At 57.3% G+C, this 22,933-nt stretch overlaps 3 protein-coding genes and 1 long non-coding RNA gene across 5 annotated transcripts; 2 read left to right on the forward strand and 2 right to left on the reverse strand.

Annotated features, from left to right (window-relative positions):
* Positions 1-8,289: 8,289 nt before the first annotated feature.
* LOC135309033 (uncharacterized) lies at positions 8,290-12,656 on the reverse strand. Its single transcript, XR_010369342.1, has 3 exons — positions 12,522-12,656; positions 10,708-10,771; positions 8,290-8,512 (listed from the first exon to the last, which is right to left on the reverse strand). It is a non-coding gene; the product is annotated as an uncharacterized LOC135309033 (long non-coding RNA).
* On the forward strand, positions 9,671-13,587 carry LOC135309014 (tubulin alpha-4A chain-like). Its single transcript, XM_064434829.1, has 4 exons — positions 9,671-9,816; positions 11,849-12,071; positions 12,206-12,354; positions 12,538-13,587. Exons 1-4 carry the CDS (start codon positions 9,814-9,816, stop codon positions 13,507-13,509), a joined length of 1,347 nt encoding a protein of 448 aa, XP_064290899.1. The 5' UTR covers positions 9,671-9,813; the 3' UTR covers positions 13,510-13,587.
* A 1,729-nt stretch (positions 13,588-15,316) lies between these two features.
* Positions 15,317-19,740, forward strand: LOC135309013 (tubulin alpha-5 chain). The gene is made up of 4 exons (XM_064434828.1): positions 15,317-15,457; positions 17,036-17,258; positions 17,804-17,952; positions 18,147-19,740. The coding sequence occupies exons 1-4, from the start codon at positions 15,455-15,457 to the stop codon at positions 19,116-19,118; spliced, it is 1,347 nt and encodes a 448-aa protein (XP_064290898.1). The 5' UTR covers positions 15,317-15,454; the 3' UTR covers positions 19,119-19,740.
* Positions 19,741-20,284: 544 nt separating this feature from the next.
* STK16 (serine/threonine kinase 16) lies at positions 20,285-22,837 on the reverse strand. Of its 2 annotated transcripts, none has more exons than XM_064434848.1 (7): positions 22,690-22,837; positions 21,739-21,958; positions 21,533-21,666; positions 21,338-21,458; positions 21,168-21,263; positions 20,977-21,098; positions 20,285-20,888 (listed from the first exon to the last, which is right to left on the reverse strand). In XM_064434848.1, the coding sequence occupies exons 1-7, from the start codon at positions 22,773-22,775 to the stop codon at positions 20,750-20,752; spliced, it is 918 nt and encodes a 305-aa protein (XP_064290918.1). In that variant the 5' UTR covers positions 22,776-22,837; the 3' UTR covers positions 20,285-20,749. The 2 variants fall into 2 exon arrangements, with proteins under 2 accessions (XP_064290918.1, XP_064290919.1); XM_064434849.1 differs by having other exon boundaries at positions 22,720-22,797.
* Between the last annotated feature and the right edge of the window lie 96 nt (positions 22,838-22,933).

Genomic DNA, 22,933 nt, shown 5'->3' on the forward strand with positions numbered 1-22,933 from the left:
CCCTGGGCAGTCTGGCTCACCCGCACCTCCGAGTGTGCCCTCGCCACGGAGATTTGTGGTTCCCTCCTGCGGCCTGGATGGGAGAAGGAGGGAGCTTGATCTCTGTGCAGGGTCAGAGCTTTTTGGATGCACTGCCACACCTACAGCACAGCTGGAAGCTTCCTCACCTCCCTCAAATCCCTGGCTGGGAAGCTTGGCAGAATGAGGAGGCCTGAATCTGAGACAGGCCATTCCCAGCACTCCTCAGGGACAAGTTCCAGGACAGATATTCCCGAGAAGAGCCTTCCCCAGCCATGAGTACTGCGCCTGGGGCGGATGGAATGCCAAGGGCATCATCTCATGTGCCAAAGGCATTTCTCTCCCCAAGGGATGGGAGACCATCAGTCACAACCTGATGATTTCCTTGAACAACGGCTTGGAGTCCTTCCTGCCCCTGGGGATTTTTTTTCCCTGGATGCCACTGCAGCACTGTCCTCCTGTCCGTGTTTGCCCACGAGCAGGGAGGGGCTCCCTGCGTGTATCCCGGGCGCTCTCCCGGCTGCCGGGGCTCTGGTTCGGCCCATCTGCCCAGCAGAGCCGGCCTGGGCACTAGATGGAGCCACAGGCTGCTTCACAGGCAGCTCCACAGGCTGGCTGTGAGTCTGGAGCCGGGAGAGCACGCCGATGCCTTCATGGCAACAGTTTCCCTCACACCTTGAGATCGGGATATGCACTGAGGAGGACTGACACATCGCCAATATTCTTAGGGAGGCGGCGGAGAGTTGGGCAGTAGCCCACCACAGCACTGGTAGGGGGGAAGATGTGTATCAGCCACACCTCATCCCAGAGTTTCCACAGTCACTCTTCTACTCAAAGCTGGCAGCAGCCCACCACCCACTGGTGCCTCACACCTTCAGCTGCAGCACCTGCCCTCTTCACCTGCCCTTTCCTCCTGGGTCTGAAGTCCTGGTGCTCACATCAGCTTCAAATCAAGCACAGGCATCTTGAGTGTGTCTCAAGAAGACCCTTATTTCTTAACAAATTTTGGGGATCGCTCTGTTGCAAGCTTGTTTTCAGCTTTCCAGGGTCTCAAAAATGCTCATGAAATACTCTTGAGGCTTTCTGAGGAAAGATGTTTTGGGTGAGCAAAGCAGGACGCCAACGGACCAAATATTTTTATCCTGGTTACCCAATCTCTCAGGAAGCCAACAGAATTGCATCATAAACCCATGATATATTATTATGCAAACCACAAATTAAGCTATATTTTATTTTTCAGCACTGCACAACATTTCAGCTTTTGATTTCCACATGAAAACACAAGCCCTTTCACAGCCTTAACAAAACTGGCAATTATGTACTGAAAAATTGTATTCTTGGCAATTTTTGAGCTAAGAAGTGCTCAAGCGAGTCGTGTGCCTGCTGCTCCCCTCATCACATGCAGCCAACTTCCTTCCTCTTCTCCCCATTCCCAAGGGAAGGTCCCCATTCCTTGCAGTGGAGCTGCAGCAGGGAAGGAGCAGGAGCCAAAGCCACTAGGATGGAGTGAGAGGGTTGGAGCAGAGTGAGGCCGGCTCCTGGGTGCCATTTCTGTGCCACCTTCCTCTGCCTGGCTGCTTCTAGGACAGGTGGCGATGCTGGCCATCTCTTGGCATGGCCACAGCACCAGTGCAGCCCCCAGAAAAGGGCTCAGTGGGAGCTCCAGGGCTTGCTCACCCCTGAAAGGGCTGCATCAGGTTGGGGACCCCCAAGTACAGGGGGCTGGTGAAGGCACCACTTGAGCAGGACCCCCAGTTTTAAAATTGCATTGGTTCTTTTACTCACAGTCCTGCTGTCTCATCCAAAAAACCCTGTCCACCCTCCCTAACTTCCCTGCATGGCTAATTTCTTCACACCTTCCTGTTTTTGATGTTCCACATGTTTGTCTTGGAGGCTCTCAGCCACCTGCCCATCTCCTTGTCCCCTCTGTTCTCATCTCAGCTGGCTGTGTTAGAATTGTACCTTGTAGAGACTGGGGACAATCCAGGCAGGCAAAGTCATGCAGCTGCTCTTAGTTTGCATGGCAGAACAGAGAAGTGAGAAACAGCAATGCCAGGGTGACTTTCGTTCAAGCAGGGTGATGACTTTGAGCCAGATTTAGCAATGTGACAGAGCCAGGCTGTGTGTCCCAGGCTCTGCCTTGCAGGGACACTTGCGTGTGCTGACAATGGGGATGCTGCCCCAGCCAAAACCCAGGCAAAACCGAGGTGCTTGCAGATTTTAAATCAACAGAGTCAGAGGCTGGCAGAGATGGCAGAAGCCCATGACTGAACAGGTTATCCATGATGAGCAGGCACACAGGCCCGGGGAGCAGCTGAGCCTCATGGCACCAGGGTTTTGCCCACGTCCCTGGCGTGTGGTTGGTGACAGGTTGGGCTGGATAACCCTGTGGGGCACAGGAGCAGAGCACCCCAAACTCATCCACGGGGAAACTGGGAGCTGCACGGCCTGGATCAGATCCCAAGGGAAGGGAGATGAAAGATAAGGAATAGACTGATACCACACACCCCCTCCATATGCTACGGAAGCAGAGGGGAGCAGAAGCTGCAGCTGACACTGGACAGGATAGAATTCTGTTGTGAAGCAAAACCTGACTTTGCTCATGCCCACACTCTCCCAAGCTCCACATTCTCTCATGTTCATCTGGCTTGGCCAGGATTTTCTGCAGTGCCTGGTAGGACTGGGGTCACAGGCTGTCTGGTCCTCACCGTGCCCTCCAGCTGCATGCCCAGCCTTGGCCCATTTCTTCACCTAGGCATGGCTCAAAGGCAAACAGTGAGCCAAGCAGGGACAAATAAAAAAGGACATGGAGCAATTGTATTTGCATGAGAAGAAAATGAGAAAAAGAAAAAAAAAAGAATGCCAGAAAGCAGCTTTCTGTGGTTTTCCATAGCCCTTGGTGCCTAACTACCAGTGCAAGAGTGGAACCTTGGAGAGAGTGCTGTGCTGTGCTGTGCTGTGGATGTAAAGAGAAGATGCAGTTTGGATGCCTTTGGATGTTGATTTCACCAGGCAATGTGTAACATAGCCACATGTAACACATTACCTGGTGAAATCAACATTTGCAGTTCGTCAGGCCCACACTGAGAGCATTACTGGGCCTAACTGAGGGTCTTGTTGAGCTGCTGATGGCAATTTTTAACTGAGCTGGGAAAACTGGAGAAATTCCAAAGGACTGAAAAACAGAAATCACTCCAGTCATTAAGAAAACAAACTGGTTGATCCAGAAAACTCTAGATTACTTATAATACCAGAAAGAAATAACAGAAGAATTATTTTTATTATTCTATCAGCAGAGAATTAAATACTGAAAAATGTATTTACTACTCATATCCTTGTCGCAGGTAAGGAAAGTATTGCTTTGCAAACTTGTCATCACCTTCAGCATGATTATATGTCTGGCTGATTCTGATCAACACTGCTGGCATGACATCCTCACTTGGAAGCTGGGAGGAGATAATGCCAACAGTGTTTGCATAAATCACAGCACTGCTGCAAAGAGGGGTGAACCAATCAGTTTTCCATGTCCACAGATGAAGGAAGCTCAGAGCTGCTGCCAATGGTCTTTCCAGATCTACTTTTTGTGTTGCCCCTATATTTATTTTATTTGAATATTCATCTTGGTGTGCCAAGCCAGCCTGGTTTGCTCCAGAGGCATCAGTAGGAAAGGTGTGCTTGTTAGCCACGTGCTGAACTGCTGAAAGCCTTTGCAGTGGGGATCCCCAGGGCTGATTGCAAGGCCCACCGTGATAAGAAATGTTTACTAAGAAAAATCTGGGATAATGCTAAGCTTGGTAGGGTAGTAATTATTGAAGGGGACAATTAAATCTCAGAGATGGTTAAGAATTGTCTGATTAAAAGGCAACATTACAACAAAATTGCTTGAAGTAATTAATTTGAGAATTTTAGGAAGAGGCAGTCTCGTCACTTTTTACACTGCACAGCCTCTTGCCACTGTCTCATTTGATCAGCGGCAGTGTGGGATTCATTTCAAGACCGTGGATCAAACCCTGGAAGCCAGGGGCGCCTGGCAGGAATCCCTGCACAATCCCAGCAGCTCTTTGCCAATGATTCACTGTTGCAAACCAGCACGTGGGTTCCCCCGGCTGCCTCGCGGGCACCACACCCTCCTCGCAGCAAGCCTTCCCTGCCTTTTTTTCCTGAGCAGACCTGTCGTCTCAATAATTGAAACCAGGATTGTTTGGCAAGTGGGTCTTCCACGTTAATCAGCACCTAATAAGGCTGCTTAGGGTGCCCCAACATATGCAGGAGTGCTTGGTGCCCAGCCCTTGCCAGACTCTGCATCCTCCTGCCTGGGAGGTGGCAAAGCTCTCCAGAATGTGGCCGGTGCCAGACTATTAAGTGGCAGAGCAAGAGTCACACTGTCCAGGCCACAGCATGGCAGGGAAGGGCACAGCAGCCCTAGCTGTGCTCAGGGTGCCTGGAGGTGGCATGTCCTGATGAGGAGGGCCACATTAAGCATGAAAATTCAGCAGATTGGTGCTCTGAGACCTTGCAATAGGGGAATTCTGCCAAATATTTGTTATTTCACATGCACAGCCTCTCATCATCGGGCTTAACTCTGCTAGGAAGCTCTCCGATACGAGTTTGAGCCTGGCATCCTCAAGATGCCCATTGGACTCGAGGTGCCAGCCCAGTGACTTGAGGCCACTGGCTCCCAGCCCCCAGGCTCCGGGAGGAGCAGGGATGACAGCCCTTGTTTCACAATATCACACTCTCTCTGCACACAAACAGCTCCCGGCAGGAGCACCCTGGGAGCCATTACCCAGCAGGGTTATTAAATGCATCTTTTATCACATTAACTGTTTCCCTCTGACATCCAACAGTGCTTGGCCAGCTGCCAGCACCTCCTTTCCACTTTTAACAACTCTACAGCAATCCCCAAGACTCCAGGCTAGTTTCTCCAGGCCCAGCTCTGCCCCTGGCTTGCCCTGGGGCCAACAAGCTGTTTGCATTGTTATACAACTCACTTTCACTGTACAACAAAACACCTTGCAGACATCTCTCCAGCCACAGGATGCTCAACTGCTCTCCAAAGGCCAGGGCACAGCAGGGCCATCATCAAGAAGCTTCTGTGACAGGAATTATTTCCTTTCCCAGTGGGTTCAGGACTGGCCCACCTGGCTGTGGTGTGTGTGCCTCAGAGGAGGGGTGCATCTGCAGAGCTGCCCCACGTGAATCTGCCATGTCCCCTCTGCTGCCCAGGGGCTCGGCTGCAGTCCCTCAGGCAAGGCATGAGCTCCTGGGAGCAGGGGAAGTGGTGGCTGCTTCTTGCCCCATCACTGCCAGCTCACAGCCTTTGGCATTGCGACAGAGCTGGCCACAGCTTTGTTGCTGTTCTGAGAACTCGTAAGACAGGAAGGCCTAAAGGGCTGGGCATGAAGACATCACCATGCCTACACTCCTGTCTGGTGCATGGAGAGCCCCTTCAGCCTTCTGGGGTAACCCATCACCCTCCAGGAGTTCTACCATCACACAGCCTTGCAGAATTCATTGCACTTCCATTTCCAGGTATTCCTGCACTGCTTGTGCCATCACCAGCTCTGAGAGCTGATGGAGAAGGGGAAAAGCATCACTGGCACCTCCACAGAAGCCCATCAGCATGGCACACCGGTATTCCCTGAGAACATGGGGCCACCTCGGCAGGCTCAGTCCCTCTGTCACCCGCCTGGAGGCAGATTGTTCACACCAGGCATGCTCAGACTCTGACATGAAGTCACTGCAATTAGACAGGTGAGGTTTTATTTTGCTCCCGTGGGTGTGTAGCTGCCTTTCCCAGGACATGAAGAAAGGCAGGTGACACCAGCAGCCAGGGCAGCTGGCTCTGAGCCAGGAAGGCTGCTCACCCAGGGCCTGCTGTGGTGAGAAAGAGCTCGCTCCAACTTGTCCCACAGCCCCTTTTAGCCTCGCAGGTTGGGGCTTGGCTTGCAGGGCTGCCTGTGTCCCGGGGAGTGCCTCCCTGCTCTTGCCACTGCCCTGTGATTCAGGGCTTAGGACTGTAGCGAGATCTGGAATTAGCTTTATTGTTTCTGTGCCGGGGCACACGCTCTGGGCGATGCAGCAGCCGTTGCACAATTGACTTCATTCTGTCTGAACCAGCAATTTTGCTGCTGTTGCTCAGCTGCAGCAGAGAAAACTTCTGTCAGATCACCACTGTGCCCTACATCCCAGCAGGTCTCTGGGAGTAAATGCCATGTGTGGGTTGCTGAAGATGTTCAGCGAGGCCTTCATTGAGTCTCTGCTTGGTCTCCTGATTCTCCCCATTCTTTCCTTGCAGCCTGTGGCATCTAGCCTTCCAGTCACCCTTCTTTCTCATCTCTGGATCAGCTCTACCTGCTCCAGATGAAGGATGAGGTACTCAGAGAGACCTTTCTGATGTAGGCAAGGCATGCATAGCTTAAGGAATGGCAGAGGGAGCATTTTCTGCCCATCTCCACGCTGTGCTAGAATTTTTCAGAGTGGCAAAGTATGTCCCAAATGCTGCCATAATAGAACTGCAGCAGCACTTGGACATATGATACTGGGCCATCAGCAGGAGCCAGCTGTGCTTTGGGGACCCTGCACAGTGCTCAGTGTGATAGTGCAGAAGCAGTTAGCATCACAAGGGCCTTGCTTGAACTCACATCTGCAACATGCAGCCGAGCTCCATGCTTTCAATGACTTATTAGTTGCACCAGCCAGCCTTGTCCAGCCTGTGCCACTGCTGGAGAGCAAACTGCACAGGGCACTGATGGGCTGGAGGGACATCCTGGCTTCCCCACCTCCCCACCTGCTAAGAGGATTAAGAGCAAGGACAGAGTGAGGGGTAAGCAGGGCAAGCATGGATACAAGCTCTTTGGGAAGCTCCTGGCTGAGATTAGAGACACGGACAGGAGCCCTGCTCCTGAAGCACCTCTCACCATCTGGTCTTTGCTTTAAAGTGGAGGGCACAGTGGGCTTCCTTGCCAAACCCACAGCACAGCTGTGCTCTCTTCTACCTTCCCAAGAAGGCCATGTCCCCAGACTGCCCCATGATACTGTTTGTTGTGCCTGGAGCAGGCAGGGTGGAACTGAGCTCTGAAAACTGGGAACAATAGTTTGGGCTTTCCTCAGCAAAGAGAGCAGGGAGCTGGGGTGTGGATGGGAGGTACCAGGCTGGGCTCTGGACTCATCTCCTCCCCAGTTTCAGCTCTGGGTGCTTTAGGTGTGGCAGTCTTTTAACATACTTCTGAAAGACAGCTATAGAGAGAGAGAGGCTTTGTTTGGGTAACTGCAAGCTTGGCTCAGAGCTGTTCCTGTACCAGCAGGTACCTGCCAAGAGCTGCCTGGTTTCTGACAGTGGCAAGTAGGGGCTTCCCCTGCAGTGGGCAGGGCTCTGCCCCTCAGGTATCTTCAAAGTCTTTCCCATCCTTCAGTAAAAAGATGATTGAATTCTGACACTATGCCTCGAATTTTCCTTGCTTGCTATTTGCATCTCTCTGGCTGCTGATGCAGGGTCGGTCTATGTTCTGAGCATCGATGAAAATGTTTCCTGAGCAATTCTTGTAACCGTGTGACTTCTGATGCTGTCTGAAAACATTTGCAGGGCCTTCTTAGATGTGTGGGTAACATCTCTGTGAGAGAGGGGTCGCCTCAGGACAAACCCAGCCAGAGTGAGCTCAGCCTCCAGTGTGTGCTGTCAGGCTGCTGCTACCAGCATCTGGCAGGCTGCTGAGCAGTTAGGCACTGACAAGATGCAGCCGATTGGTGCTCCCCGGATTTAGCCAGATGTTCTTAAGCATTTCAAAAAAGCTTAGACATCTGTTTGGGCATTTCAGATCAGAGGCACATGGGGATGCACAGCTCCCAGTGACTCATGGCTCTCTTGTCAGTTATTCCCACTCTGATTGTCCAACAAAACAGCATCTGAGTGGGTATGTTCACTGTGAGCACACATTTGCAGCACTGACGAATCAGGGACATTTCACTCTCCACCCTCCACCACCATGGTACGCAAACTGATCCATGATTTTGCACCCCTAGGTACCACCAGATTGTTATACAAATCTTCAGAATTTGGGTGAACTGTACAGCCTGAAATGCTGCTGCTGCCTAGCTCTGCTTCCAGCCATGCTGCAAGGCATTCATGCTATAAATGCCCAGAATTAATTGGCACTGTGGAATTAAGGAGGGTTCTAGGACACACCCAGTGAGAAGTGACTCCCTGGCATCCACTACACATTACAATGAACACCTTGGTGAAGATTTTCACAGGGAAGATGATACCATCACTCCTTTTCATTCCAATTAACTTCTGGGGCTCAAATTTTGATGCCTCAGTGCTACCAATTACTCTCTCACTCTCATGGACTGTCTGCATCAGCATGGTCTGTGTTATCTAGTGATCTCTGAGGTCACTCAAAGGACATTTATACCACAGGGAGGCATTTCCAGAGTTATCCAGTCACCACAGAATCCTGTGCAGGTTCAGTAGCACTTACTACCTGGGGCATCTCTGTGGGAGAAAAAAAAAAAAAGAAAAAAACCCAAACAAACCCTCAATATTTTCCCATCAACTTGATTAAACTCACTCTGATCCTCTGGCTCAGCCATTTCTGCAGGTCTCAAAAATGTGTTGCTTAGACACCAGCACAGCTTTGCAGCAGTATTCTTGCTTTCAGTCACTTCACTCAAGCTCATCAGTGAAGGTGACACTTTCCAGGTGACTCAGGCACAAAGAAAGGCTATTGTGGGTGGATAATTTAGGTCCAGCTTTCAACTTTCAGATCAAGCTGAGAGATGACAGCACTTTTCAGTGAAAACTCATTAAGTCACAGTGCTGAGGCAGATGCAGGGCTGGTTCTGCACCACAGTGGATGCTTTGAGTATTTTGGAGGGGATAGGACACATTATTCATTGTAGTAAGGCCAGACATCAGTGAAGTCACTGTGGACTCCAATAAAACCCCTCCAAGGTGCTCCAAGCTCTCCCTACACCCTCACTATTCATTTCATACAGCTTTGTGAAATCGGATCAAACCAGTGAAGGTAATGCAGAGCCAGGATGGAGAAGCAGCCTTTGGCAGGCAGGCCTTTCAACACAGCCCTGGGGCACAACTACTCTTGAGGGCCTTGACACCAAGGACAGGACTGAGTCTTCCTGCTTTTTTCTGTGATCTCCAAAGAGGTTAGGAAAGTTTGGGCTCATCTCTGGAGGGTTTCCTCCACCAGTGTTTCCTCCAGAAATTCTCCCAGGTGTTTTTCAAGAAGCCTTGGGTGGCTGGCAGAGACCTGGCTCACTGCTTGCTCAAGGGTCACACCAGCACCTGAGCCCACCAGGAGGGAGGACCTGGACCAAGCTCTTTGCTGGTTTTCCTGCTTCAACCCCCGAAGTCTCTCCTGGTTAGTGCCTGGATGGCGCCTTTCACCAGCAGGACACCAAGCTGGAAGGGGCCATCTCTGTTCTTCAGCAGAGCCCCTCTGCCAAGACTGGCAAGCATAGCAGGAACAACACTTATGCCCCGCTGCCCTTTCCTCGGGGGGATCCCCGGGTTTCCCGTGCCCCACGCGGGGGATGCTGCTCCCCGAATGCCCCACCAGTGCACCCCGCCAGGCGGCACAGCCCCAACTATGCAAATCTATGCAAATATGCGCAATGCACGCAAATCTATGAAGGCGCTCGGGGCTGTCCCGGGCGGGCGGCCCGCCCCGGAGCGCCGGTGCCGCCCCCGGTATAAGGCGGCGGCGGCGGGGCCGTCCCGGCGCGCGGAGCTGCGGCACTCCGGGGACAGGCAGGTCGTGCGGCAGCGGCGGCATCATGGTGAGTGCCAGCGCCGGCTGCCCTCTCCCTCCGGTCCCCCAGTGCGCCCCGGAGCGGGCTGGGCTCTCCGCGGCCCCGGGAGCCCCGAAATGCGGGCAGCTGGCGGCGGGAGCGCCGGCTGTGCTCGCCCTGCCTCTTCGTGAGCTGCTCCCTCCCCGGCTCTCAGCAGCCTCCCTTCTTTAAGCATCCCCTTGTGCCCGTGGCAAGGAGGCGACCAGCGAGCCCCCGGCTGCAGACACCCGGTGCTGGGGCGGACACCCCACGTCTCATCCCTCTCCCACTTTTAATAGCGCGGGTCCCTGCCCGTGTCCCGCGGTGCCATCCCCGGCTGCCGGAGTTCCTCCCGTCCGCCAGCCCCCCACGCCGCCGGCCCGCAGCTGAGCTCCGGCAGTAAGCTGTGCCTTCCTTCACCCACTGCCCTGCTCCAAGGGTGGGCATCACTGTGGGTGGGCTTCCAGGCTGCCCTGCCGCCGCGGTCCTGCGGCGATCTCTGGCTCGTGAGCTCTCCAGCTGCCCTGGAGAGCATCCCAGCCTCAAGGTTTCCCGGGCACCCTGCCTGCTGTCCCGCGGAGCCATGCTCCCAGCCCCTCCTGTGCCAGACTTTGCCGTGAAGAAGGCAGAGTCTGCTGGCTGGTGACCAGCACTGCTGCACCCTGGTGCTGCTGGGCTCTGCCCAGCCTGTTGTCAGTGCAGGGTCCCACAGAGCCAGTCCTGGCTGCTGCTTTTGTTGGGATGGAGTGCAGTGAGCAGCATAACCCTCTGCCACCACCAAGCTGATTCACAGGGTCCTTTGGCAGGGAGGAGTCCTCTCTCATCTCCTCTTCCTTGAGGTGCTTGCATCTGTGCCAAGTGTTTTCTGTGTCCTTCTGTAGAGGATCTTGGAAGACTTACCTCAGGTCTTAAGTCCTCAGGTCTTACCCTTGGCTTCTTGTGTTACACAACATTGATGGACCTGCTGGGAGGGATAGGTGGGGTATTGCTTTGCTCTTCTTGCACCTCAGCTTTGGGAAAGGTGAGGACATGGGCTTCTGCCTCTCACCATGGGTATCAAGGGCTTATTTTTTTGCCATCCCTCACTGTCAGTGCTGCCTCTGAAAGGCAGCACTGGAAGCACTTTAGATGCAGAGAGCCAGGACATGCTGCATCCTGTGCAACTTTGTGGGACAACAGTCATTGCCCTGCTCCCGAGTGCAAAATGGCTGGTTCCACCAGCTTCCTGCCAGCTGACTCATAGTGGGGCACCATGGCTCTGGAAATCCTGATTTGGATGCTCCTCTGACTCAGTTGTGCCTGATGACACATCCAAATCCTTGGCAACAGCAGGTCTAAGGCACTGAATACTTTCATTCTTAAAAAAAACCTGCAGGCTCTGGGGTGCCACATCTGAAGGGAGTGAGGTTGTAGAGCCCACCTTCACCTGGCTTCTCCTGGGGGACATGAGCTAGGAGACCCTCCCACCTCAGCCTTTCTGTTGACTTAAAGAGTGCAGCTAACGCTTCCTCCTCCTCTAGAGCTAATTTAGGAAAGCTGAGCCTCAAAGCATGGCATCCATTCATGTTTGTAAATCCCCCCTCTGGGTGCATCCCAGTGCACCCACCCTCAGCGCCCTCAGCTCCCAGTGTCCTGGTGGTGCTCTGCCATCTCAGCCTTCAGCTCTGCTGTGCCAGATGCTGCTGGGCCTCAGCCCCCAAACCAAATGGATGTTTGGGCAGTGGAGAAGATGCTCACTGGATGCTATCCAGGGCTGTGGGTCAGGCCAGTCCAGGGGATGGGTGGACTGATATCCTGGGCTCCTGCAGATGGGTCCCCATCTCCTTGGGCCCCTGAGGTGGTCAGTGCCGTGATGAGAGGCAGAGCATTACATTTGGGAGAAAGCAGAAAACTGAAATGGACACAGGGCACCTAGACACGAGGGAAATGTGGCTTGCCCAAGCTGGCGAGGGCCAGAGCTGCCCTTCCAGGGCTGTGCACCTCCTGCAGTGATTGCATTTCTGGTCTCTGCTGGGGTCTGACCCTGCCTCCCCCTCCGCAGCGCGAGTGCATCTCCGTGCACGTCGGCCAGGCCGGCGTCCAGATGGGCAACACCTGCTGGGAGCTGTACTGCCTGGAGCACAGCATCCAGCCCGACGGGCAGATGCCCAGCGACAAAACCATTGGTGGAGGGGACGACTCCTTCACCACCTTCTTCTGTGAGACTGGCGCTGGCAAGCACGTCCCACGGGCCATCTTCGTGGACCTGGAGCCCACTGTGATTGGTGAGTGCACCCTAACGGGGCTCTGATGGTGGCCATTATTTGGGCAACAACCCCCACTGCAGACACTCCCAAAAGTGCTCCTGCTACCTTTCCCCAGATCCAGTTAGCAAATCTATTTTGCCACTCCGTCCTAGATGAGATTCGAGGAGGAGTCTACCGGCAGCTCTTCCACCCCGAACAGATGATCACTGGCAAGGAGGATGCTGCCAACAACTACGCCCGTGGACACTACACCATTGGCAAAGAGATCATTGATCAAGTGCTGGACAGGATCCGTAAGCTGGTAAGTGACTGCAGAGAAGGAATGTGTCTCGCTGGACGGGGGTCCAGCATCATTCAGGGGGTGGGAGCATGGTGTGAGCTCTGCTGCGCCTTGGGAGCAATCTGAAGCTACACAAACAAAACTCTGAAACTTCCCTACGGCCAAGCCAGTGCTTGAGGGAACCATACTTGTCTCTTTCCACAGGCTGACCAGTGCACAGGCCTCCAGGGATTCCTGGTGTTTCGTAGTTTTGGAGGTGGCACTGGCTCTGGATTCACCTCCCTGTTGATGGAGCGACTCTCTGTTGATTACGGCAAGAAGTCCAAGCTGGAATTCTCCATCTACCCAGCACCACAAGTCTCCACTGCTGTGGTAGAGCCCTACAACTCCATTCTCACCACCCACAGTACATTGGAGCACTCAGACTGTGCTTTCATGGTGGACAACGAGGCCATCTATGATATCTGCCGCCGGAACCTGGACATCGAGCGCCCAACCTACACCAACTTGAACAGACTCATCAGCCAGGTTGTGTCATCCATCACAGCATCACTACGGTTTGATGGAGCCCTGAATGTGGATCTGACCGAGTTCCAGACCAACCTGGTGCCCTACCCTCGCATTCACTTCCCCCTGGCCACCTATGCCCCTGTGGTTTCCGCTGAGAGAGCTTATCATGAGCAGCTGTCTGTGTCAGAAATCACCAACTCCTGCTTCGAGCCAGCTAACCAGATGGTGAAGTGTGACCCCCGCCATGGCAAGTACATGGCCTGCTGCCTGCTGTACCGCGGGGACGTGGTGCCCAAGGACGTCAACGCCGCCATCGCCACCATCAAGACCAAGCGCAGCATCCAGTTTGTGGACTGGTGCCCCACGGGCTTCAAGGTGGGCATCAACTACCAGCCACCCACGGTGGTGCCGGGGGGGGACCTGGCCAAGGTGCAGCGCGCCGTCTGCATGCTGAGCAACACCACAGCCATCGCCGAGGCCTGGGCTCGCCTGGACCACAAGTTTGACCTGATGTACGCCAAGCGCGCCTTCGTGCACTGGTACGTGGGCGAGGGCATGGAGGAAGGGGAGTTCTCCGAGGCGCGGGAAGACATGGCCGCGCTGGAGAAGGATTACGAGGAAGTGGGCCTGGACTCCTATGAGGATGAAGATGAAGGTGAAGAGTAGAGAAGCCTCAGCCAAAAAAGGACCATGCTTCCTACCTGTGTTACCTGCAAACCCTTTGCAATAAACCGTTTCAGAGCCTCTGTGTGTCCCAGTATGCCCCCAGCTGTATCGGTTTCTTGCCAGGTCAGGTGTGTGGTGAGTGCTTCAGCCCTGCTACTGGTGCTGCTATGCTTCCTCCCAGTGCTCTGCTCCAGCTCCAGCTCACCCCTTAGGTACAAGTCCCATAGCAGAGGGATAGGTCCAGGACACATGGCAGGCTCTATGAAGGTGCTGGAGCATGTCCACCAAGGGATCCGCAGGAGTGCTGCTGATGTGATAGGAGAAGTAACCAAGTTTCGTCATGGGGTCCTCTGTCTTGGAGTACCTCTGCCCTCAGCCTGCCCTGCTCTGCCAGTGCTCTGCCTTCCCCCTGGGGCATGTGGTCCCACTCTACCTGGCCCAGATCATCTGCATTGTCCCCGTTCTGAGTCCTCTCACTGCCCTGCCTGGTGGTAAGGAGTTCCAGCATCAGCTCCTGGCTCCAGCTGCAAACTGGAGATTTCTGTTACCCATTATCCACTGTGCTGTTTCCAGAGATTAATTTTCCCTGCTTACCACTAATGCTTCAGCTATATTGACCCACAGGGGCTGTCCTCCCCTGCCCTCCTCCTCCCAGCATGCACCCGTGTCAGCTGGAGGGGAGCGTGGGGGCCAGCCCTGGCGCTGGAGAGCAGCCAGGCACTCATCCCTCTGCACAGCGCCGCTGGCACTGCACTGCTTGCCTGTGACTGGAGGGCCAGGCTCAGACGGAGTGGTGCCTGCTGCTGCTCTGCCAGAGCAGGAGTCACTGCCCCTCACTTCAGGTGCTGCTCTGATCCACTCCTTATGTTTTGTCTGATTCTGGGGAAAGGAGGGAATCTGCTCCTTCAGAGTCATTTCATTGCTGACATCTCCCTGTGTCTTCACAGACATGACTGCCGCCAGAAGGATGTAGGAGTTGGAATTGTGTCCTATAGCTTTTTCTAGAAGTTATCTTGCACCTCTGTCCTGGACAAGGGATCCAGTAGTGTCTCCTGGCACGCTGCTGAGCAGCAGAGGCCCATCCATCCCCCTGGCCAGGGAGGGGTAGCTGCATGACCCAGTGTCCTGGCATCAAAGACAGAGCCCTCTCCCTGCTCGGGCAGCATTCAAGGCTGATGGTCCAGGCATCCTCAGCAGCAGTATCAGCCCTGGCCTTGGCAGGGGTGGCTGCACTGGCCAGGGCTCAAGCAGAGCTGCTGCTCTGAATGTAGTCACAAGTTATTAACAGCAAGCAGGCTGCAATGACCCTTTTTTGGCAGCCCAGATTTGTCATGCAGATCTGCAGCCTCACAGGGTTGTGTAGCACTGTCTGTCCCCTCCGGGAGAGAAGGGCAAACCTTGGCTGGAGCCTCCCAGGGCATTGATAGTGAAGGGAGGTTTGGGGGACAAAGTGGGCTCCTGAATCTGATACACGTCTCTATCGTGTTTCTCCTCCTTTCTCCTATTCTAGAGGCCCAGGTAAACTCGGGGTCTCTCCACACCCCTGGGGGAGCTGGTAGCAGGACAGGTTAGGGATTGTTCTACCTGCGCTGCCTCCGGTGCTGGTGTCTCAGCACTGCCCGTCACCCCCGAGGGCTGATCCCCAGGCCTCCTGCCGCCAGCCTACACCGGTGCCCCCGCCTTCCTCCCGGCAGAGAAGGGGGAGCAGCTTCGGGCCCCGCGCCTCGGGGCTCCTCCGCAGCCGAGCGGACCCCGGCAGGCTCCAGCGGCCCCCGAAGGGGGTACCCCCTCCCCGCATGCAAGTGTACCCAAATAAGGGGGCGTGGCGGCGCCAAGCCCCTCCCACCTATAAGAGAGCGCTGCGGCGGGGATTGCAGCAGCCGCAGCTCCGCGCCGAGCCCCGCCGCACCGAGCCGCCGGGACAGCCCGCACCGCCCGCCGCAACATGGTGAGTGCGGGCCGGGAGGCGGGCACGGCGGCGGGGAGGGTCCCGGCAGCCCCCGCCGCTGCCCCCGCGGCACCGTGCCCGCTGCAGCCGCCGCCACGCGCCCCCTCCTTCCCCGCCGTGACCTTGGGCAGCGCTGCCGGCCCCTGCCCGTGCCCCCCGCCCCGTGCCCCCCGCCCCGTGCCCCCCGCCCCGTGCCCCCCGCCACCGGCCCCGGCCGCCTGTCCCCCTCCCGCCGCCGCCGGCGCAGCGCGGGGGGGCGCTGGGGATGGCGGGGGTGACCTCGCCGCTGGGGAGCGGTGGCCGCGATGGACGGGGACAGCTGCCGAGGGCGGAGGCGCCCGCCGGGCACCGGGGGCCGGAGCGGGGCGTTCGGCCGGGCTCTGCCCGCGGCAGCGCTCGCCCCGGCGGGGAGCCGGTGCGGGGGTCCCGTCCCTTCAGCCTCGTCCCGCGGGCGCCTGGCAGCGGCGGAGCGGGCTGGGGACGGTCTCCGAGGCGGGCAGTGGCCGCTGCCCTCGCCCGGGCCGGAGCTGTCTATATTTAGCGGCTCAGGAGTGGGCCGGGGCCGTGCCAGAAGGCGCAGCGCAGCGCTCTGCCCGCCGCAGCGCTGACCGGGCCTGCCGGGCAACCTGCCCCGCTGCCCTCCCTTCCCCTCTGTGCCTGGGGCTGCTCTTGGCCCTCCCGCGGGAAGGAGCCCTTGTCCTGCCCGAGTGCGGGACCGGGGCACGGACCCCATCGCGGCTAAGGGCACTGTGCAGTCGGGGAATGCGGGAGTGAATTGCGCCAGGACCTCGAGGCTGAGTCGGAGTGTCCTGCTCAGGGAGGCAGGGATGCCAGGAGCAGTGAAACAGGGATGCTAGGACTAGCAGAGGTGGGACAGCAGAGAAAGGATGCTGGAGCAGCGGAACAGGCCTGCACCTCGGGAATGGAGTGCATGAGGCACATCTCCAGCTCACAGCCTGCTCCTCAGCACTTCTGCCAGCACGGGTTTTGCAGCACAGGGTTGGGACTGGGTAGCCCAGGGAATCTGTGTTGCCTCAGAAACTGCTGGTCTTCATTGCCAGCCCTTACCTGGCTGCCACCTACCACCCTTGCATCCCCAAGGCCACTGACCCCACCATACTGCTTATCTGGCTCTGGCACATCAGGCAGAGGGGTTTGCCCATGCTGATTGCCCCTCATGGGTTAAATGTGTGTTCCTGTCAGCTCAGCTCCTCACTGGACTGCTGTTGCATGGGGAAGGGGCTGAGGCTGCCAGGGACCCTGGCAGAGTAGCTGAGCCAGGCTCTGCTCCCCTTACTGCTGGAGGACAGGCGCAGCCAGAGTCCATTGAGGGCAGGGGCTGAGGGATGCCAGTGCTGGCTCTGGTCTGGCATGGTGCCTGTGCATGGCTGAGGGCAACGCCAGCTATGGGGAGCCCCTCAGGGTGATGCAGGAGGTCACCCAAAGGAAAATGTCCTCTCTGGGACCACTGACCAGAGCAGGTCCAGTGTGGGTGACTGTGTGGCACCAGCCAGAGCCCTCCCTGGAGCAGGCAGGACAGAGCTGTGCCAGGATCTGACCCTGCCTCCCCCTCCGCAGCGCGAGTGCATCTCCGTGCACGTCGGCCAGGCCGGCGTCCAGATGGGCAACACCTGCTGGGAGCTGTACTGCCTGGAGCACGGCATCCAGCCCGACGGGCAGATGCCCAGCGACAAAACCATTGGTGGAGGGGACGACTCCTTCACCACCTTCTTCTGTGAGACTGGCGCCGGCAAGCACGTCCCACGGGCCATCTTCGTGGACCTGGAGCCCACCGTGATTGGTGAGTGCACCCTAACGGGGCTCTGCTAGTGGCCATTATTTTGGGCAACAACCCCCACTGCAGGACTCTCCCTGGACTTCACACAGCCTGAGGTGCCCCCAGGGTAGTTAGCAGGCAGCTGGTGCTCGTGGTCTTCTGACAATATCCTGCACTGCATTCGACCCAGAGGGCCCTTTTTTTTCCCCAGGAGAAACCACAAACATGAGCACCTGCTTTTGTTCTTGAAGTGTCTTAGAGTCAGAGGTGCTTGTACCACATGTGCACAGAGAGAAACCAGCCCAACCGGCACGGCAGCTCCTGCTGCGCTGTGGGCAGGCAGCTCCTGAAGGGTGGGAGAACTGAGCTGTGCAGGGAGGTGGCAGCCACCTCCTCATGCCAGAGAAACCTGATGCTGGTGTTGGCTTTGCTGACGTGTGGGTCCTTGGCCCTACCACGGGCAGGCGGAGCCACGGTGAGGGATGGCTGCTAGCACCCACGTGTCTGCTTGGCGGCCGGCTCAATCCTACAGCCTCCCCTGGGCTCAACCTGCCCCTGTTCTCTCCTAGATGAGGTTCGGGGAGGGGTCTACCGGCAGCTCTTCCACCCCGAGCAGCTGATTACTGGAAAGGAGGATGCTGCCAACAACTACGCCCGTGGGCACTACACCATTGGCAAAGAGATCATTGATCAAGTACTGGACAGGATCCGTAAGCTGGTGAGTGACTGCAGAGAAGGAATGTGTCTCGCTGGACGGGGGCTCAGAGCAACACTGCAAGCCATGCTGTGTCCTGGGTGGGATATGCAGCTGACCAGGGCAGGGATACACCAAATCCTGAAGGGACTTTTGGACAGCCAGACTGCCACAAAGAAACGTATCACAGAGTAATCTCTCCTCATCCCTCTCCACAGGCTGACCAGTGCACAGGCCTCCAGGGATTCCTGGTGTTTCACAGTTTTGGAGGTGGCACTGGCTCTGGATTCACCTCCCTGTTGATGGAGCGACTCTCTGTTGATTATGGCAAGAAGTCCAAGCTGGAATTCTCCATCTACCCGGCACCACAAGTCTCCACTGCTGTGGTAGAGCCCTACAACTCCATTCTCACCACCCACACTACACTGGAGCACTCAGACTGTGCTTTCATGGTGGACAACGAGGCCATCTATGACATCTGCCGCCGGAACCTGGACATCGAGCGCCCAACCTACACCAACTTGAACAGACTCATCAGTCAGATTGTCTCATCCATTACGGCATCACTACGGTTTGATGGAGCCCTGAATGTGGATCTGACCGAGTTCCAGACCAACCTGGTGCCCTACCCTCGCATTCACTTCCCCCTGGCCACCTATGCCCCTGTCATCTCCGCAGAGAAGGCTTATCATGAGCAGCTGTCGGTAGCCGAAATCACCAACTCCTGCTTCGAGCCGGCTAACCAGATGGTGAAGTGTGACCCCCGCCATGGCAAGTACATGGCCTGCTGCCTGCTGTACCGCGGGGACGTGGTGCCCAAGGACGTCAACGCCGCCATCGCCACCATCAAGACCAAGCGCAGCATCCAGTTTGTGGACTGGTGCCCCACGGGCTTCAAGGTGGGCATCAACTACCAGCCACCCACGGTGGTGCCGGGGGGGGACCTGGCCAAGGTGCAGCGCGCCGTCTGCATGCTGAGCAACACCACGGCCATCGCCGAGGCCTGGGCTCGCCTGGACCACAAGTTTGACCTGATGTACGCCAAGCGCGCCTTCGTGCACTGGTACGTGGGCGAGGGCATGGAGGAAGGGGAGTTCTCTGAGGCGCGGGAAGACATGGCCGCGCTGGAGAAGGATTACGAGGAAGTGGGCCTGGACTCCTACGAGGATGAAGAAGAGGGTGAGGAGTAGAGAAGCCTCAGCCAAAAAAGGACCACGCTCCTTCCCTGTGTTACCTGCAAACCCTTTGCAATAAACCGTTTCAGAGCCTCTGTGTGTCCCAGTATGCCCCCAGCTGTATCGGTTTCTTGCCAGGTCAGGTGTGTGGTGAGTGCTTCAGCCCCGCTACTGGTGCTGCTATGCTTCCTCCCAGTGCTCTGCTCCAGCTCCAGCTTGCTATCTGTGCAGGTAAGAGCCCTGGGGTCTAGTCCCTGGTGCCGTGGCACACATCCCACCCCACTCGTTGCTCCAGCCAGGGGTGGGTCCTGCTTCCTCATGTGATATATGGCCCCATGTTTTATCCTGGAGCTCAGGGGAGCAGATTTAGTCTGAGCAAGAAAAGAATGACAGATTTTGGGTCTTCTCATGTGCAGCCCAGGGGTAGGTGGGTTTGCCTGAAAAGACAGTGGTTGAAGCAGTGGGAGCAATCTGGCAGCCCTGCCCCTGTGGTCACCATACAGGGCAAGGAGTGTGCCTGGCTCTGTGGTGCAGAGGGTGCACCCTGCAGTGGCACCCAGCATGGCACGAACCCCCGCGGCTGCTGTACTGCTGTGTGCGGTGAGAGGATTAAAGGAGGGGAATGCTCCCTGTCAAACTGCTTGTCTGCATCTCGTTTTTTACCCCCTCTCCGTGGGCAGCCCACCTGCTGGAGCCCCAGTGAGCCCCTCCAGCCAAGGCTCCCCCTGGGCTGGGGGTGTCCTCAGTGCTGGGGTGGTTGTGCTGTCCCCATGCTCTGCATACCCCCACCAGAGCAGAGCTGCTGCTCCTGTCTCCCAAGGTCTGGCAGTTTCCCAGTCTGGGCACCTACCTCCCTCTTCATGGGCAGCAGAGAAGTTCTGCCTGTACCGCTGCCACTGCCTGCCTGCCTGTGCTGATCCCTGTCCCGCAGTGCCCAGCTCTGGAGGCTCTGAACAGCAGTGTCTGGCTCCAGCTGCAGTTGTGTTAGCTCCCAATAGGAGCATTCTGGGGCCAGGGATTAACTTTCCCTGCTTACTGCTAATGCTCTGGCTATGCTGCCCCGGCTGGCCTCCGCTGCCCTTCGCCTCCAGCACCGCTTGGCTGCCTAACCCAGACAGCGTGCCCTGCTCTTCCCAAGCCCCAGCAAAACCCCTCCCTGCAGTCAGGGACACAGCCACAGCTCTGCAAGAACATACTTTACTTCAAACACAAGGCAACATCGGTGCCAAGAGCAATGGCAGAGCGGGCACTCCCTCTGCCTCCCTCCAGCACAGCACCGGGATCCGGCCCGCAGCTCTGCTCCGGGCAGCAGCAACCTTCCTGGGGCACAGAGCTGCAGGGCTCCTATCCCCAGGAGGGTCCCACAACATCCTCTTCTGCCACCCCCAGGGAAGGCAGCAGCTGGCAAGGGACCCATGTTTAGCAGCAGGTCACATATCCACAGCTCAGGAGCACAGACCAAGGCCCAGGCAGCAGCAACCAGGGCACAGAACACTCCAAATCCAACACACCTCCAGCACAGAGCAGCAGCTCTCCCCCAGGGCATCAATCCCTTCTGCAACAGGTCTGCAGGGCAGCAGGGATTAGGGCAGCTGCTTTGTCCCTGGCTCAGCCTCAGGACGCGTCACCACTGGAAGGGGATGGGCTCAGATCTGTGTGGTGTCCTGTCCTGCCGGCGCTGGCTGCAGCCCCTCCAGCTGGTGGAGGATTTCATTTATGCTGGGTCTCTCCTGGGGATTCACTGTCATCATGGAGAAGAGCAGGCGCTGCAAGGCAGGCGAGTATCTGGAAGAAAGAGAGCAAGGGGAGGACCCATGTGGTGCACAGGACAGGGGGCCACCCAGGAACAGCGTCACCCCCCCCAGCCCCTCACCTGGTTGTGGAGGGCAAGGTGAGGGGGTTCTGAACTGCCAGAGCCACACTGTCACCCTTCTGGAAGACGGCATCATAGGGGCCCTCTCCAAACATCATGCAGTACAGCACACAGCCTAAGGACTGGAGCGAGGAGGTGTCAGGGCAGCCCTGTAGCAGCCTCTGGGGGAGGCCAGAGGGCTGGATCCTTACCCAGATATCCGTACGCTCATCTATCACGCACTGGCTCGGCACTGTGAAGAGCTCGGGGGCACGGTAGGAGATGGTGCAGCGCTGGGCAGCCCAGTCCTGCAAAGAGGAGGATGGGGATGAAGGGACTGGAGCAGGGACAGGCTCATGGGGTGATGTCCCAGGCCACCCACCTGCACAGCCATGGCCTCCCGAGAGCTGTTGACTTCGATGCGAGCTTGGTTCATGGAGCCCAGGTCCATCAGCACAGGCAGGTCATCCTCATCCAGCAGCACATTGGTGGGCTTGAGGTCCCTGTGGGGATGGACATCACTGAGTGCCCACTGGGGCCCCTGCCAATCTCCCCAGCCAGTGCTGCCACCCCTCACCTGTGTGCATAGCCCTTGCTGTGGATGGCTTGCAGCCCACGGCAGATCCCATGGAGGATGAGGAGGATCCGCTGCTCTGGCATGAAGGCGCCTTTCTCCCGCAGTGCTTCCACCTCTCTCCAGAGGGTTCCCCCCTAGCCAACACAAGCAGCTGATCACCACTGCTGATCCTCGGGTGGTGGAGCAGCCAGGAAAACCCCCCTCACCTTCACATAGGGCAGGAGAAGCCAGGCTTCGTGCTTGGTGCCCTTCTCCACCATGCAGTGGGCCACCAGGCGCAGGATGTTGGGGTGGTCGAAGAGGCCGTGCATCTCCACCTCGTGCAGGGCGGCCTGGCGGTCCTCCTTGTCGTGGCACAGGATGCGCTTCAGGGCGTAGAAGCGCCCGTCCCGCAGCCCCTCCACCAGGTCCACATAGCTGAAGCCCCTGCAAGGATCAAGAATAGCGTGGGTTGAGGGCTGTGATATCCATGGTGGGGCCCAGTGCCCAGTCTCATCTTCAAGCACCCAGAGGAGGGGGACAGAGGGTGGCATGAAGTCCCTGGGTATGCACATCTTCCCATCTTGCAGGCATCTATGAGCAACCCAAAGCATCACCTCTGTGTATGAAAAACCCCAAGGCTCGATCATCCCCACTCCCATGGCTCCAAGCAGCCATTTCTGAGAATGACCAACCCTTCCCTGTCACTCAGCAGGAGAATCATCAGTCATGCACAAGCACCCCAAATGCTGGAGCACCATCCCTCACCAAGCCTAAGCACTTCCCCAAGTCCCAAGGTGACCTGAGCTCAAGCATCTCCCCACCCTGCCCGAGCATCACCCCATGTATCACCCGAGCCTGAGTGTCACCCCATCCCCAAGCATATCCTCATGCACAACCATCCCCCACGCCTTAACATCACTCCAATGCCGAATCATCTCCCACGCACAAGCACCCCCGTGCCCCAGCCTGCCCCCCACACCCAAGCACTCCTCCTGTACAAGCACTCCCAGGCCCGCGCACCTCCATGCCCGAGCATCCCCCACACACAAGCACGCCCAAGCATCCCCCCCCCACGCCCGAGCACTCCCTCGGCCCTCGGAGCCCCCTTGCCCGAGCATCCCTCCCGGAGCTGGGGGCCGCCCGCCGGAGCCCCCCGCGCCCCATCGCCCGCGCACCCCTCTGCCAGGCGGTGGAGCAGGAGGTACCGCGCTCCCCCCAGGCTGACGGTGCCGCGGGAGCAGACGCACAGCGTCTGCCCCATCGCCCGTGCGCGTCATCGCCCGGTGCCGCGCGTCACCGCCGCGGCCCCGCCGCGTCACCGGGGGCGGGCGGCACCGCCTGCGCTGTGCCCGCTGCCGGGGCCTGCCGTCCCTGCGCCTGCCGGCGGGTCGGCTGTCCTGCAGCACCTCCCCTGTCACC

The sequence above is a fragment of the Passer domesticus genome, chromosome 10 (assembly GCF_036417665.1).
Source record: "Passer domesticus isolate bPasDom1 chromosome 10, bPasDom1.hap1, whole genome shotgun sequence".
In the NCBI taxonomy this organism is placed as follows: Eukaryota; Metazoa; Chordata; class Aves; order Passeriformes; family Passeridae; genus Passer; species Passer domesticus.